At 37.6% G+C, this 15499-nt stretch overlaps 1 protein-coding gene across 2 annotated transcripts in view; it reads left to right on the top strand.

The window, feature by feature from the left end:
* Positions 1-15499, top strand: part of LRRC28 (leucine rich repeat containing 28) — a 53617-nt gene that overhangs the window by 24671 nt on the left and 13447 nt on the right. For both annotated transcript variants that reach the window (XM_068958209.1, XM_068958208.1), the window contains exon 6: positions 9662-9868. In XM_068958209.1, the coding sequence (XP_068814310.1) occupies positions 9662-9868 (207 nt within the window). The remainder of the gene's footprint in view (positions 1-9661; positions 9869-15499) is intronic.

Raw genomic sequence — 15499 nt, 5'->3', positions numbered from 1 at the left:
CAGAACAAAAGCAAGTATACTCCGGTTGGAAATTGTTTAATGCACGAGCGCTTTATGGACTAAGACTACTTATTTGTGTAGCTAAAGGAGTAAAACGCCGACGACTCTGTGAGGGGTTGTTCTGAGAAAGACTGCAAGCCTTGCTTGTCTCTTTGTGTCGTTTTGAAAGCAACAGCATCTCCCACTGATTGAAATAAGAGTTGCTCTCAGCATTTTGAAAACCAGGATGTTGCTATTCTCTGACACACTGTCTGAACTCGGATGTCGTCATCTTTGGTGACAGTCTTGATCAGAAACTGTTAATAGTTGGTCTTGCATACCATTTTCTCAGTAGCCACATCACTGTAGCAGCTCCTGCCTGCCCTTCTGACTCTGAATTATCTGGTCTGCTGGGTGGCCTCACAGAGGTTGCTTAGCACAGCTGAGCTGGGGAGGTGAGGAGGAGCAGCGGAAGCTCTATGAGCTGCTGCTGCCGCCAGAAGGCGGCACGTGCAACCATAGTTTTCACTTCAGAAAGCTGCACCCCTGTTACAATGGGAATGTTTCCTGTTTTTTCTTATGGAGACAGTCTTTGCCTTCAGGGAAGAGGTTTCTTTGGTGTCTCCCCGTAGAAACTTGAGTGGGCATAATTTAGCTTGATATAGCATAATACTTTTCTGTTGAAAGATGAAAATCTACCCTGGACCTGTTGCCTTTTGTTACGCATCTAGTTACTTTGGGGTGGGGAAAGCCTTAAGAAAAGGAATAAAAATGCATCTGTTCCCAGTTGGCTGGAAACAGTTAATAGCAGCAGGCACAACAGATAGGTCTTTGCTTGGATTATTTTGACGCTAAAGTAGTAACAGGTTAGGAGAGAGGCCAGTGTGTTGTGCTGATCTGAAGATTTTCCTTTCAAGAATAAGAAAAGAAAAAGCTGTCCCAGAATTTATGGCCTGGTTTGGCCCTGTCGCTCTGGCTTCCTGGACTATCCTTAATCTCTCCTTAGGATGCATGTTTTGTTTGCTGCAGTTTTTGGTGATCACGGGTTTTTTTTTTTGTACTTGCTTCATCGTAACAGGGCACTGAAGCAGTCATCTCTAGCTGGCCAGCCTCTTGATTTCAAATCAGCTCTTTTATTTCATGCGCTAAATTTTTCTGGAAGACTTTTAGCATAGTTCAGGTATTGACATTAATGCAAAGTGAATTGTAAATGAAATGCACCAGTAAAGATGGTAAGACAGAAACAAAACAAGAGAAACATAATACCTCTCATGCTTCATTCGTATCACGCTTGCTTATGTTTGTACCACCCAGGAACGCTCCAAACAGGAAAACAGCTGTTCCTCAAAGCAAAGTCAGCACTGAAAATACATCGCTTCCTAAACAATAGACTTTTTTTTTTTTTGTAAGGGGCGAGCAGAATTTTTCATGCAACATACTTGACAAAATACCACTCTATCTCTTCATATTTCATATTGACCCCTCTTTCCAAAACTGGGGGCATCATTTTAGTAAAACTGTAGTATGATCTGTTAAGATATTCATTTCACTTCTCTTGTATAGCAGTAGTACCTTGCTTTGGGGTTATAGTGTACTAGGCAGAGTAAACTAGAGCAAAATTAAAGGATAGACTCTCGTCTAAAAAAAAAAGTTTCATGGCCTTGAGTTACCTTTGTCCATAAACAACTGTTTGTTTTTTCCAGTCTTTCTGATGTTTTGGGTTGCTGCTTACTTATTGTTTTCAACCTTTGTCACCAACCTTTTCCACTTTTTTTACGTGTGTTAATTTCTGGTATTGCTATTATCTGATTTATTCTAACTCTTCTCATTGAGACCATCAAATTATGAAAGCAAATGGAATTCCTACTTGCTTGTGAAAGCACAAGTGCAAGCATTAGGAAACAGACTTTTTTTTGGAATTGGAGGTTGACATTTTAAAAAATTAACACCTTATATAAAGGGGCTTAGGGAGGCATCTGTCGTAAAGAACGTAAGTGGATACATACATTTAACTGTTGTAGCTTCTTCTGTTGGCATTGTGCTCAATTCCAAAAGTATGTCTGTTTGGATTGTTTATTGCCTCAAAAGACTTGTCATCACTGGAGAAGTAATTCACTTGTGTGGGTGATTTCTGGCAGGGGTTCACAAAAGAAGTGTAGGCTTAACAGGTGTGATGCAAATGCATCGAGGGGAGATGTAGAACACAAGCTAATAACCTCTATGGATCTGTGTTATCTGTCTGGGGAAGAAAAAAATTAGTTGCTTCGGTACTGATGAGGAGGAGACCACAGAGAGCTGGACAGGTGAAATATAGAAGGCTGCCAGTTTTGTCAGTTGAAGTTTAACTGTGAACAAGATGGGGAACCACTGACTCTTAGAAGAGTTTGCGTTACTGGAACTTAATGAAACCCTCATGCTGAAGTCTATTTTCAGTCACTTTGCTGAAATACTATTTCCCAAGACCGGACTGTAGAAAGCCACTTTTCCCACCTTTGCTCATGGATGATGGTACAAAATAAATAAGGTTTGGTCCCCAATTTGTGCGTGACAGTTAGCAAAGCTGAGAAAGAGAGTCTATTGGGGTAAATTCAGTAGAAGTGTGTATTTTTCACTTTTAGGGATTCTTCTGTTTCTTAAAAGTTTTTAGAGATGTCTTAACATAGTTTATAGCTGAAGTAGGTGAACCTGAGCTTTGAGAACGTCTTTGAGGTATTACTTATGTGGCTTATGTTCATTCAGAAAGGCAATCCTGAGCCAGAAAAGCTTTTTCACTGTTCTTTCCAGCCAGGATGTTTCTGGGAAATGGAAGCATAAGCATTACTTAAAAGTGATCAAGTTTGATCAGTTGTGGTAGAGGTTTTTTCCACAGATTTTTTTTTGGTGCAATTTTTTGGGTCATGTTCAACCTTGTTTAAACCCAGGTTATCTGTGAAACAGTTTCTGCAGTATCCCAACCTGTCTTCCAGTCCATCGTCTTTTTTTCGTAAAATATAGAGCAATTGTTAGGCTGCACAGGAAAAATACAGCAAAGTTCATCTTCAGGTCTATTATGCATGAGAAACAGAACCCTTTAAACTCTTTTATTAGCAATATAGTGGAAGTTCTGCATATAGCAGTGACAAAATTTAAGTGTGATCCTTTTTGCCTTCCTTCTTTTTCTGTCCTTAAATCTAATGATGCCAGTTTCACTTGTGGTCAAACTTCTTTGTTTGAAGATGGCACAGCTCTGTCACAAGTGCCAATTTGTCCTAGAAAACATAATTTTTATAAGCCATAAAGTGTGAGCTGTGTGGTAGGACAGTAAATGTAATGTAAAATATAATAGGCAATTTAACTTATTTCAACCATCTTGTAAGCTATTTAAGTCCTCCTGAGTCATTCCAGAGCTAATCTAAAAGAGATTTTTTTTTCTCTCCTCGAGCTCTTAGTTATTTTAACTTGTACTTACACTTCCTGGCCAATACAGTTTTAAATTGATAGTAGTAACACGTTTAGATTTTGCAGGCATGTATAGAGGCTTACATTTTTTTCAAATAGGACAGGTAGTAAGTTTTGTATGTATGAAAGACTTCAGACTTGTTGCTTACTGTTGTATGATTTTACAGGTCTAATAAGAAGATGCATCTTGTACTCAGGTTCATGGAAAGTGATTAAAATAATATTTCAAAGGTGAAATATAGTAGCATTTCTTACCATCTTCTATTTCTTTTCTGAATCATCCGTCCGTTTTCTGTTTAGATCCCAGAAAATTAGAGGGGTCACTTGGTGCACCAAGTCCAGTGCCTTGCAGTCATAGCCAGCCAGCACAGATCTCAACTCTCTTTAGGACTCATCAGAGTACGTGCATCTCAGGACCACAAGCCAGAAAACAATCCCTCAGTGGTATATGGTAAAGACTTGTAATACAGAAGCCCTGCAGCCTTGAAACTACAATCTGCTGCGAGAGTTGTAGAGAGGCTGGCCGACAGAAGGGAGGGTAACCTGTAAATCGGAATCCTATGGCAGCAGGATGTTAGATGGGAATGGTTGTATGATAATAGGAAGACTATGACTGTTTCCCAGGCTGCAGAAGATAGTAAGCCTCTGTGGTTTCAGCCACTTTTCATGAGGAACGTCCCCAGATTTCACAGCTGATTCAGTGGTTTGGGTTGTAGCATTAGGGTTATTCTTGATCATATCATTGGGATAAACTCTACAGGTGTCTGCAACAGGTTTCTTCCTCTAGTAGCCCCACCTGCACAAGTCAGCAGAGTGCTGTAGTTAAGGCTATGTAAGCTCTCCATCTCTGTAATCGCTGGAGTAAGCATTCTATACATCAGTTTAAAAAAAAATGTTTTTAACACTGCCTGTGTTTCTGAACACCTACATTTCAAATGAAGTCACGCTGTGCCTTGTGCAAAGGTATATTCACATACTTTCTTTCTCCTACTAAAATACTGGTTATATCTAGAATTTGCATTAGTCATTCTCACTGGTGGCTCATTACCCTTATATGGTGAACCAGTATACCCAGTCACTCTCCTCCTCCATTGTTTCAAGTTAATAGCAGAGGCCTGACTCATAGCAATTCTCATCAGTCCCAGAGTTCATGACTTTGCAATTTTTTCCTTGTTATTTTTCATTCCATTTCTGTCACTTAAGTTCTTGTGTCTCTTCCTGTATAATGATTTGATTCTTTACTGTATTAGCAGTACTTTAAATGTTTGTGTCATCAACAAACCAAAACCTGGTTTTTCTACCAAAGTGGATAGTGGAAATTCTAAACAAAGCAGGCCCTTGAGGAACACCACTGGTAATGTTTTCTCCATCTCAATAACTTGCTTTTCAGTGTATGCAGTACTAGATGCTATACTTAATGTGTTACCGTTAACCAAGAAATGTAATTTCATCGAAGAAAGATAAGCTAGTATAACATGATTTTCACTTGGAAAGATCCCTGTTGCATTTCTATTCCACTTCCTATTTATGTTCCAGTTGTTGGTTACTCTTAATTACTCTTTTCCCACAGAACACCTCTTACGAGATACTGAAGAGCACCAAGTTCATGTTTACAGGGCTTTTCTGAACACAGGTTATACATTCGTTCTCCAGCCCTAGGCTACTATCCCAGAAATGTCTTACTCATTGAGAGTCCTCATTACTGAGCTTGCAGTTTTGATATATAACCCATTTTTCTCAGTATACTGGGGCAGAAATTTCTTAAGCAGCCTCATTTCATTTTAGTAACAGATGTGGTAATTTTCACGTTCTTTATCCTTGTTCCCGTGAGGTATTCTGTCTCTGTCCTCATACACAGCATTATTCTTGCAGGAAAAACTGATGCAAAAAGCTAATTTAATATTTGGTCTATTCTCCTAATTTCTACCCCTTGCTGACAGCAGTTCTTCATTTTTGCTCTCTCTTTCTTATTTAGAAAGCTTTTACTTGTTTTTAATTTTCTTTGAGAGTGCCCATTTTCATAGCAGTTTCTCCTTGCAATTTTCATTTCATTTCTACAGTCTGACCTCTGAGTGACAGCTCTCCTTGCTGATCAGTCCCTTTTTCCATTCCTTATAGGTTCTCTGCTTTCTCTTAATATCCTGTTTTGAGGTGCATACTCATGCAGGTAGGTCTGTTGCCCTTTCCTGTCCCATTTTTTCTTTATTTGGATTGAAATACTCAGATAGTAAAGTAAATCCATGCCTTCCATACACTCACATGCAATTGGGTATGTGTTTCATATATCTTTGGATGAAATCTGGGGTTATGGCCCATCAGGGAAAGGTGGAATTGTTCTTAAAATTTAAGGGAAACTGTTAGTTATTTTTCTGTTATGCAGCTGGTGAGGCCTATACCCCCAGAAGGTTAAGGAAGTTTGAATTGCCTTTGGCAATTATTGTATGTTGTATAGTCTGGTTGCTTCCAGATGGTGTTTTTCCTGCAAATAAAACCATAGGAATTAATTTTAAAACCTAGTGTTTAAGCCATCTGAACCATATTTCTTTCTTTTGCTGGATGGTGTTTATATGAATACAGTCAGTTTTGTTTTGTTAGAAGGTCAATAATTTAGGAAATTTCCTAAAACTGTTTTAAGGATTCACTCCTTTTCTTTTCTTTTCTTTTTTTTTTGGTAACAATGTGCCGATGTTTCTTCTCTTTCTGTGTTGAGAGACATACATATTTGGTGTTTTTTCTGTTGAAAATATACACACATAACATGATAGTTACTTGTCCCTTTCTCCAAGTGGTTTGGAAAGTTACTGCAACAAATGCAAGGACTGCTTTTGGGAGCCACAGGAATCACTTCTGAATCTTGTGTTTACTCTTCATATTAGCAAGGATGGAAAAGGTGAATTAATTGCTCTGAGTGCTGGCAGTTTTAGAATACTATCTTAAATACTCGTATGTATGTATGGCTGTGTCATTGAAATCGAATTTCAAAGCCTGTAGGTGGGACTCTGAGTGTAAGCCTGGGTATACGTTTCTGTGAGGTAAGGCAGTACGTGAATTTACAGTCTGTCAGAGACTTCAGGTGTACTGCCCCATGAGCACATTGGTACCATATGGTCAAGCTATGTAATTGCCCAAATACATGTGGAAGCAGATGAACATAGCTGAAACACTGTGGTCCAAAAATCAGCACAGTATCTTAAAGTTTGGACTCTGTGTGCTTCCACAGAATGGCCCCAGATTTGATGAGTTTTAGCAAAGCTACCAAGGATTTGCTCTAGCTTCTGATGTCAAAACTGGGCTCTCAGCGCACTGCTGAGCACTGCTGTGTTGATTTTGATAGTGTTAATCTTAAAATACTGAAGCTAATATGAATTTTAAATTACACATTTATGAATGTCATTTAAATGTAATTGGAATTCCTGAGTGTGGTTTAGTGGTGATGTATAATGCTTGTCTTTCTCTTGTTGCAGAGTTATTTGAGTTTAAAATCGCTGAATAAAAGTCTCTTCTCTGTCAAATCTTTTTAGTTGGGAATAGCTATTTTCTTTTCTGTGCCTGTCTAAAATTTCCAAAGCCCACCTCTCGCAAGTGTCTTGGTGATTAGGTGATAGCAAGAGAGAGATTTGTAAATGTTTCACCGTTTGTTAGGCATGGTGTCCTTCAGTATTTATGCTGCAAGATTAGAAAAGTATGGATAATAGTATTTAGTCAATAACAGCTTGAAAAACTTATTAATAGACTGTTTAAATTTTATTTTATTCTTTATTGTTTTCCTTTGCTTTAATGAGATTGAAACCAATTTAGTGTCATTGAAGTATGTCTGAGCATGTTCTTCAAAATGAGCTTTCAACTCTGGTGGGGAGTCTGGGGGGGTTACAGCTTTAATCTAATGGCACTTTAAGTGGTTTGGTTTGCTTTTTGACTTCATCATGGGTTAGTGGGTATTTTTGTAACATATGGTACTCTACACTGAAAGTCGATGTTTACATCTGGTATGCATTGGAGATTAAGGTAGAGAGGATGAAGTTTTGGACAAGTATGTGTTTTTTGGATGAAGGATAAAGCGAGAATACTTTTATTTCCTCTTAGATTTGAAACATATCATTCTAGCAATGCCTTTGAAACTCTGCCAGCTTTGCCAACCATAACATTTATGGGATTTTGGACCTATACTGAATTAGAAAACTGTTTTTAGTGGCAGAGAAAAAGGTTAGTGCATGAAAATAGCTAGCCCTATTGTTGACTGCATGTGGTCAGTGGTTTGGCTGAATGTAGGTGGCTATCTTCCTGTCACTGTTTTAAAGCATATGGTTTTGTTTGTGATGAATATAAAACTCTTTAAAGTGAGACTGCTCTACGGTAGTTATTTTGCACAGTGGTCTTCTGCTATTTAATGGTGATTATTTTTCTTTTGCAGTTCATTTTCAATCTTGTAGTAAAACATTTTTTAATAAAGCTCATGACTGCTGTTAACATCAAAACTGTCGAAAGTTTGAAGAATGTGATCATCTCTGTGTAGCAGCTGCTACTGTCAGGATTGTTTTATAAAAGGACACATGTACTATGTTGATTCTTTATTGTCGTTCATGCTGGGATTGCTTGCAGTGGGCAGGAATTCCTTGTTAATGCACACATGAACCTTTTCTTGATTATTACTTTTGCAAAAATCTTCAATATTGAATTATAACTTCCCTTTCGTGTTCTCAGTAACATTTACGGAAACATTTTTTCCCAATGTCAACTTCCAATTTGTCATCTTTCTTCTTCCCACTGTCTATAAGACAGCTTGAAATTAACCTAGCTCTTTTTATACGTCGTAGGATGCAGTGATCATGCAAGGTGCTATCAGAGCTCAGGCAATAGTGAATTTTCTAGCTCCTGCTGCAGAAAGAGCTTAAGGGCACAACAGGTCTTATTTCGGTTTAACTGAAGTAGAGTTGCCCTATTTATATATTTAAAAAAAAAAAAATCTGGGTGAGAGAACTGTAGATTATGTGTTTTAGAATTATTTGCTTGATAAGTGTCTCCTGTTTTCAGTGTAGACGGTTTTGGAGAATCTTCTTTAGCAGCTATCAGATGCAAGAGCTGGTTTCATTTGGTTAAGGCAAAGTAAATTTGGTCTGCAAAATGCTGAGAATTGCCATGAGAATTGATAGGACTGAACACTTGATGAGTTGGTTACATTGCTGTAATGTATTTAAAAACAAAGCAAAACCGTTTAAAGCTTTCCTCATATTCAGAGGAATAATTTATAGAATTATCCAATTTATAGATTTACTGTAAAAGAATGAATAAACAAACGAGATAATCCATAAGGCTTCTCAATATATTTGTCAATCGGTCTTTGGAGAAGCAGAGCCTGGTCCCAAAGGCCAGACAAAGGAAATCACTTCATTAACACAAGTGAGGAGGCTTACTTGATCAGGTCTTGCAGACTTTGAAGAACTTGGTTTGTTATCTGCAGAAAAAGGCATATGATACTGTTTAAAGCACAAAATAGATTTCTACAGAGCTCTTACAATTGCAAAAATTAACCAGATTCTTAAAGTGTTAAGAAAGAAAATTTCTAGAAGCTCTAATTATTGCAACTGTAGGTTATGACTTACTGTAATGTCCTCCTAAAATAACATAACTTCACATAATAATTTACAGATTATTAAAATGAATCTCTGTTCTAATTCAGGCTAGCCCTTTTGAATTGTAGGGAGCAGTTGTTCCTAAGCATGCTTGGTGAAAGACTGTCACTAAGCAGAAAATGATATGCACGTATCTGTAAGTCTAATTGCAAGAGAATCTTAAGTAAGGTGGATATCAGCATTAGTTTTTGTTTTTGTTTTTTTTAGTTAGTTTGAATTTGCATGAATTTGGGGTCATGTAAAACACCCTTGCTAACAGTAAGCTAAAGATGTCTTTTATTTTTAAGCATTCATTTTTGCTCGTTCTGATTTTGGCCCGGGAAATTGCTTGATGTTTTTGTTAGTAATGATAGACACAGTTCAGGAATGCGCTGTCTTGAGAGATGTCGTATTTAGACATATTGCCTAAAAAATAACTGCTCCCCAACCAAAAGATTTGAAAAGTGAAGATATTGGGGAATATTCGTATCAGTTTGGAACACAGATTGATAGGGTAGTACCTTGAGAGCAGCAGCTAGCTGCTGACTTTCGTTTTTGATTTGTTGAGGTCTTTTTTGTGGCTTTATGAACCTAATTATATTAATATATCTCCATGCCTAATGTTTGGATTGTAGAGGTCGGAGACCTGAGGGAGCTGCAAACACTGGACATTTCGACCAATCGGTTGATAACTTTACCTGAAAGGCTGCATATGTGTCTCTCGCTGCAGTACTTGACTGCAGACCGCAATCACCTGTGGTGCGTTCCCCGCCATCTGTGCCAGCTGCCAAGCCTCAATGAGCTGTCCATGGCCGGAAATCGCCTCGCCTTCTTGCCGCTTGGTGAGTCACAGCCTTCTTCGGACTGGGGGGGTCAGAGAAGAGATGAGAAAACAAACTTTCCTTTCAAAAAAAAAAAAAAAAAAAACCTGCCACATGCCACAGGTGGTTTTCATCTATGCTGGTCCCTTCAGGCTCTGTGTGTAGAGTTGTCACAGTGATCACATTGTTAGAAAATAAGATAATAAATGATGAAAGAGAAGTGAAAAATGTTGAGGTTTCATGTCTGTTTTAAAGTAAGAGGTCAGCTATCAAAGTTGCTTTATTTTTAGCTAACTGAAGAAAAGAAAGTTTAACTGATGTCCTGTTTAAATATAGTACTATGTAATCTGAGTTCCATGACTTTGGGTAATGATCTGTTTGTTTGCTAGATGTGATGATTTAACAAAGATTCTTCAGCTAGAGTTTTTTAACTTGCCATGGAAACCAGTAACTCCACAGAAATTATGTTACATCATGAGGAATGTCAGCACTGCATAATCTAGCTAAATTTTCGTTCGTGCTGTGTATAGTCATCCATCAAAACTTTCACAGCAGTAGCCCAGCAAAGAGTTCATCTGCCTTTCCCTTAACCCTTTATAAGCTTGGAACTGTAGAAGGAGGCCTTCACGGACAGGAGGTGCAGTCAGTGTGTGGGGTCTTCTGCTGGGGAGTAGGTGCCATGTTAATAAGTGTAGACTGTGTATTCTGCCTGTGAAAAGCAAGTCATTTTGCACGTGTTTAATATTTTTTACTTTTAGCAGACTGTCAAGGAGTGATCTCTGCAGAAATATGGACACGTATGCAGATATGTCTTGACCATCGAATATCTGTTAATAGTTTTTCTAGAACACAATCAGAATTTGGTTAATTAGGTGCGGCAGAAGTTACGCTAACCACGTTGAAAAAAAGATAAAAATTAGCGTGACTAAAAATGAGGTAATTACATTGTATACAATGTAATTTTTGTAGTACTAGTGATTTACTCTTTAAAGAAGTTGATAGACAAGTGCCTCTAACTGCGAATAGCCCCTCTAGAGGGAGTGTTTGGTTATGTCCCAACATATGTCATTATATAAATGAGAAAATGAGTCCCAGGATGCATCATCCAGATGCCACAGTATTCTCTAAAACGAGCAAAGTAACTAACCCCTACTTTGGTAGATATTCTTAACTCCATTTCACGAGCAAGGGAAGTTGAAAATTTCTGAGTATTTTTAATTTTGCAAGAATAAGATGCTGTTCCATATGATAAGATGTAAAATATTAAAAGATTTGAACAGAAGTTCAAATACAGAAGTTTTCTCTATTTTTACGCTAGTAGCTTATCTGTGAGTGAGCTATGGCCGGGATCAGCCACAGATCTGCTGAAGTATTTTAAGTTCAAAAGGAGGAAATAAATCTCTAATAAAATGACACACCTTCTTTTTTTCTTTATTTTTAGACTCAAAATTCAAAACATTCAAAAGGGACTTTAAAATAACGGGAAACATCAAAGGCTATCAATTGACCTTGTTCAGTAGTTCTTAGTAGTGACTCACTGGTGAACATTTGGAGATAATTTGCTATCTGTGGTTATGAAACTGAATCATAAATCCTAGAGTTCAGAGGAAAAGCGGCACAGAATAAATGTAAATGTTTAATCCTTCCTTCTGAAGAATCAGGCGGCTTCAGAATGGTCAAGATGTGATGAAATAAAGTAGAAGAGAGGGTTAGTGCACTGAAAAACAAAAAGATTAAATCTGTCTTCTGCCATGTGAGGACACATTTTCCTTGGTATATGGCACTGCATGGAGCATTACTGAAGCTGAGGCACAATTGTAGCATTATTTCTGCTAGCTGCCCATGTTGGCTAATGTTATTTTGTGTATACTCCTACATCCAACTTCACTTTCACGGTTAATGACCGTGAGTAAGGAGGTTAAATAACTGGGAAACAGACATTGTAGAAACGTTTACAAGTGGTAATCAAGCAAGAATTGTCAACAAGTTTTTGAAATTAGGGAGTGGAGTAGGAAGGCGGGCATCTTATTTATCACCCGACCAAATGTGTTTTTTCGTTTTTATTAGACATGTCCATGTTAGAAGGAATAGTCATATTTTAAGCATATTGGCTAACATACTGGCTTTTCAAAGTGTGACTTTTTTCTTGTTTTCCATGTGGTGATTAACATCCATTGCGCCACAGAATCCATTCTTCCTCATCTAAGCATGGCCCTAGTAGCTGCCTCTAGAAGCTTTGTTTGCCTAATGGAAATCTGCATTTTCCATAGATTGATAGGTATAAGATACATTCCAGCAGTAGCCCTGCACTTTCACTGCGCTGCTGGATATATACTATGTAGTTTTATCCTGTATGTTTTTTATTTTAAATGATAATATTTACCTTTCTTAAGTTTGAGAACACGTGCATCTTAAGAAAAATAGTGTAACAACAGGAATCATATTTGTAAAATACAACATAAATACCTCGTACCACTCTCTGATTTTCAAAACTGACATATAAACAAGCAGATGGGTAAACGATAATGAATTAGTCATTCATTCTGCAGTATATACTTAATTCTTGGATATAGCAGTATTTCACATAAGTGATTATTTTTTAGCTGTCATATATTCCAGTTTATATTCAAAGAAATAGAAGCGCGTGGATTTGAGTCTTTGGACCTTCCTAATAAATTTCTAAAAATACTCAAACTATATGTGTGACTCAAACTGGAAATGGCATCCTGGCCAACCCTGTGCATTTTTTTTCACTTGTCGGCGTGGAGGATGTGGCTTTCATGCTGCTCTGATAAGTGGTCTTGAGAACTCTCTTCTTGAATGACAGATGGAACTACTGATTATTTTGTATCTACCTATTTATATTATATTAAAAATTACCCTTTGATAGAAATTTAACTTTAAAATTTTACCATTAACGAAGGCTTCAATGCCTGACAAAAAATTCCATTGCAAGTAGAAATTTGAATCTGTTGACATTGCTAGAATAAAAATGATTTATGTTTTAAAAAAAAAGAAAAAAAGAGAGAGAGAGAACAAATATAATTAAAATAGGCCATAAATTTTGACGTGTACTGGCAGTACAGGGGATGTTATGACAGCAGATATTCAGTGCTATATTACTTTACTGAGGGTTTATATGCACTTTTTGTTTAGAAAATGGGTCTAGTAATTATCAGTGCGCAGTAAACAAAGGTCTTATTCTACCTCAGTATATGCTGCTTTTGTATCCTTGCCCTCCCAATATGGTTAAAAGAGCATCAGTGCAGACACACAAGAGCTTTTGTTCCATCTTCAGCCATGTGGAATGCATATGCCAGGGCCCTGAGGTTTTTTGTTTTTTGGTTTTTTTTAAGGGGAAAGAAAGAAAAAAAAAAGTAGAATTGGGGTTTGTTCAGGACTCATGGTCATTTCTAGGAGAAAGGTCTTTGATCTGGGAGCCTGGAAGAGAGAAAGTGGAAATGTTTTAGACACAGCACACTGCTGGCAAAAGCTACATGAAAACCTTCTTTGTAGCTTTAGCCTTTTCATAGATGGGCAGTGTCCTCATTTCACAAAGTTGTTAAGTGTGTTTTTTAGAGAAGTTTTAACAATATTTGTTGATTGATATAAGACAAAAATTAATGGAGATGGGATACAAAGAGCTTTTTAAGTGGTGATTTATTTAAATTTAACTAAGCTTTATGAATAGTGTTTGAAACTTGAAAAAATCTTTTGGGGCCTGGGAGATGCTTGGTTACTTAATGCAAAGAAACTGTATCAAAGGAACATTTATAGTTACAGGCTATTTGGCGTTGGGAATTGAATTTTTCCTACTGAGATATTTTGTCTAACATCCAAAAATTTGCTTTAATTACCTAGGAAATGCAGTCTTCAACTAAGAACTTACAATCTAAACATAGCATAAGATAAAGACAGAGCAAAGGGATGAGATGCATAAAGGGGAGGGGGAAGAAAAAAAAAGACGGCCTCCTTCCCCTCCCCCCAACAAAAATGCCTAGGAAAAGAACAGCTTTTTTTTTTTTTTTTTGACTTGCTTGATTTCCAGCCCATTTATATACATCTGTGTAGAAATGAACAAATGAGCCCTTTTAAAAAATTTTCTGCCATTCTCTAAATTAATAAGTTAAACAGTAGCACATTCAAGCTACCCAGCAACCCGTAGTTTTCAGCTCTTATTAGTATAATTAGTTTCTGCAGCATGAGGCAGTGTTCTTTCAGCTTTAGATGTGCCATGCACCCGCTGTGTGCTTTAAATTTTATTGGCTGATTCTTTTCCAGTGTTACAATATTTTAGTGTCCCAGTATTACAATATTTTACAGTGTCCCAGTATTACCATATTTTTATTCATTGTAGGATAACAATGTTTTTGTTTCATCTAAAAATATCCCAGAACTTCAATAATCTGTTTTCAGCCAGGCAATATACTGAGCCAATAAATCTTTTTTTTTTTTGAGGTGTTAGCTCTTAACCGCGCACAGTAGCACCTCACAGCAGTGTCGGTCAGGCAGTGGAGATATTTGTACTCGCATCTTGGGGCAGAACAGTTGATGTATGCATCGTATAGCGCTTTGAACTAGAATGTCTTTAGGACAGTGTCAAAGAAGCCTATGCTGGTTGAAGGTGTCCCCTGATGTCTGGTGACTCTAATTTGAATAAAGGCCAGATATTGTCCCTGAAGCCTAGGAAAAAACTTGCATAGATTGTTGTAGAGTAAGGCCCTGTATTAAAAGAAAAAACAACTCTCAAGTTTTATGTTAACATTTTCCCTCCAAAAAAGGAGCCTATTAGGTTTTCTGTTGGTATCATCACTTGTTCTTCATACAAAAGATTTGATAATGTGGCACCCTTTGAAGTTCCTCAGCATGATCTTCCAAGGTTTCCGATGCTTGCAGCTGCTGTTCAAGTGGGTGAGAGCTGAAGGCATTCAATATATTGTAAGACGGGCAAATGTTTGGAGAGATCACTTAAAAAGCTGTTTGATTCATCCGTGTTAAATTGCGTCCAGAGCTCTGTGTGCAAGGAGAACTATTCAATGGTAGAGAAAGGATTGTATTACCTATTGTCATAGTAGGGAATGACAAGGGATTGCAGACAGTTCATCATTCCAAATGGAGTATCTAAAGAGAGATAGCACGGAAAATGTTTTAATTAATTTTTTTTCTGTTCTTAGTATAATAGCTGTGGTTACGAAAGGGACAGAAGCTATGTTAATCTCTCTGCGGTGACCTTTGTTTTTATGCCAGTCAGGGTAACTGACAGTTGGTGAAGACGGGAAGTCAGAACTGGTCAATGTTATGCTAAGCTTTCAGCGCGCCTGATTCAGCCAAACTCTTGTTTGTCTTGTTTAGTTTCTGTAGCAGGCTCCTTAAGAGTATAAAAAGTTAAGACCGAGACATATAGGCGTTTTTTTTGTCATGCATTTCATCTGGGTTGCAGCTATCCCCTCGCAAGTGGAGAGGCTTTCAAACAATGTTGCTTGGTTTGTGCTTTGTATTAATGCGTATGTCTTTCTCTGCTCTAATATCTGGAATGACCAAGAAGCTACAGGTGCAGTGGCCTGCCGGGTTTTTTAGTTTATTGTCTGATCTGTCTTTAAATGCCTCACATTAGCATGTCTTTCACTCCCTTTGATAGAAGACTCTCTTACC

This window comes from Struthio camelus, chromosome 12 (genome assembly GCF_040807025.1).
Source record: "Struthio camelus isolate bStrCam1 chromosome 12, bStrCam1.hap1, whole genome shotgun sequence".
In the NCBI taxonomy this organism is placed as follows: domain Eukaryota; kingdom Metazoa; phylum Chordata; class Aves; order Struthioniformes; family Struthionidae; genus Struthio; species Struthio camelus.
The sequence above is the reverse complement of the archived record's forward strand: the minus strand, read 5'-3'. Positions and strand labels throughout refer to the sequence as shown.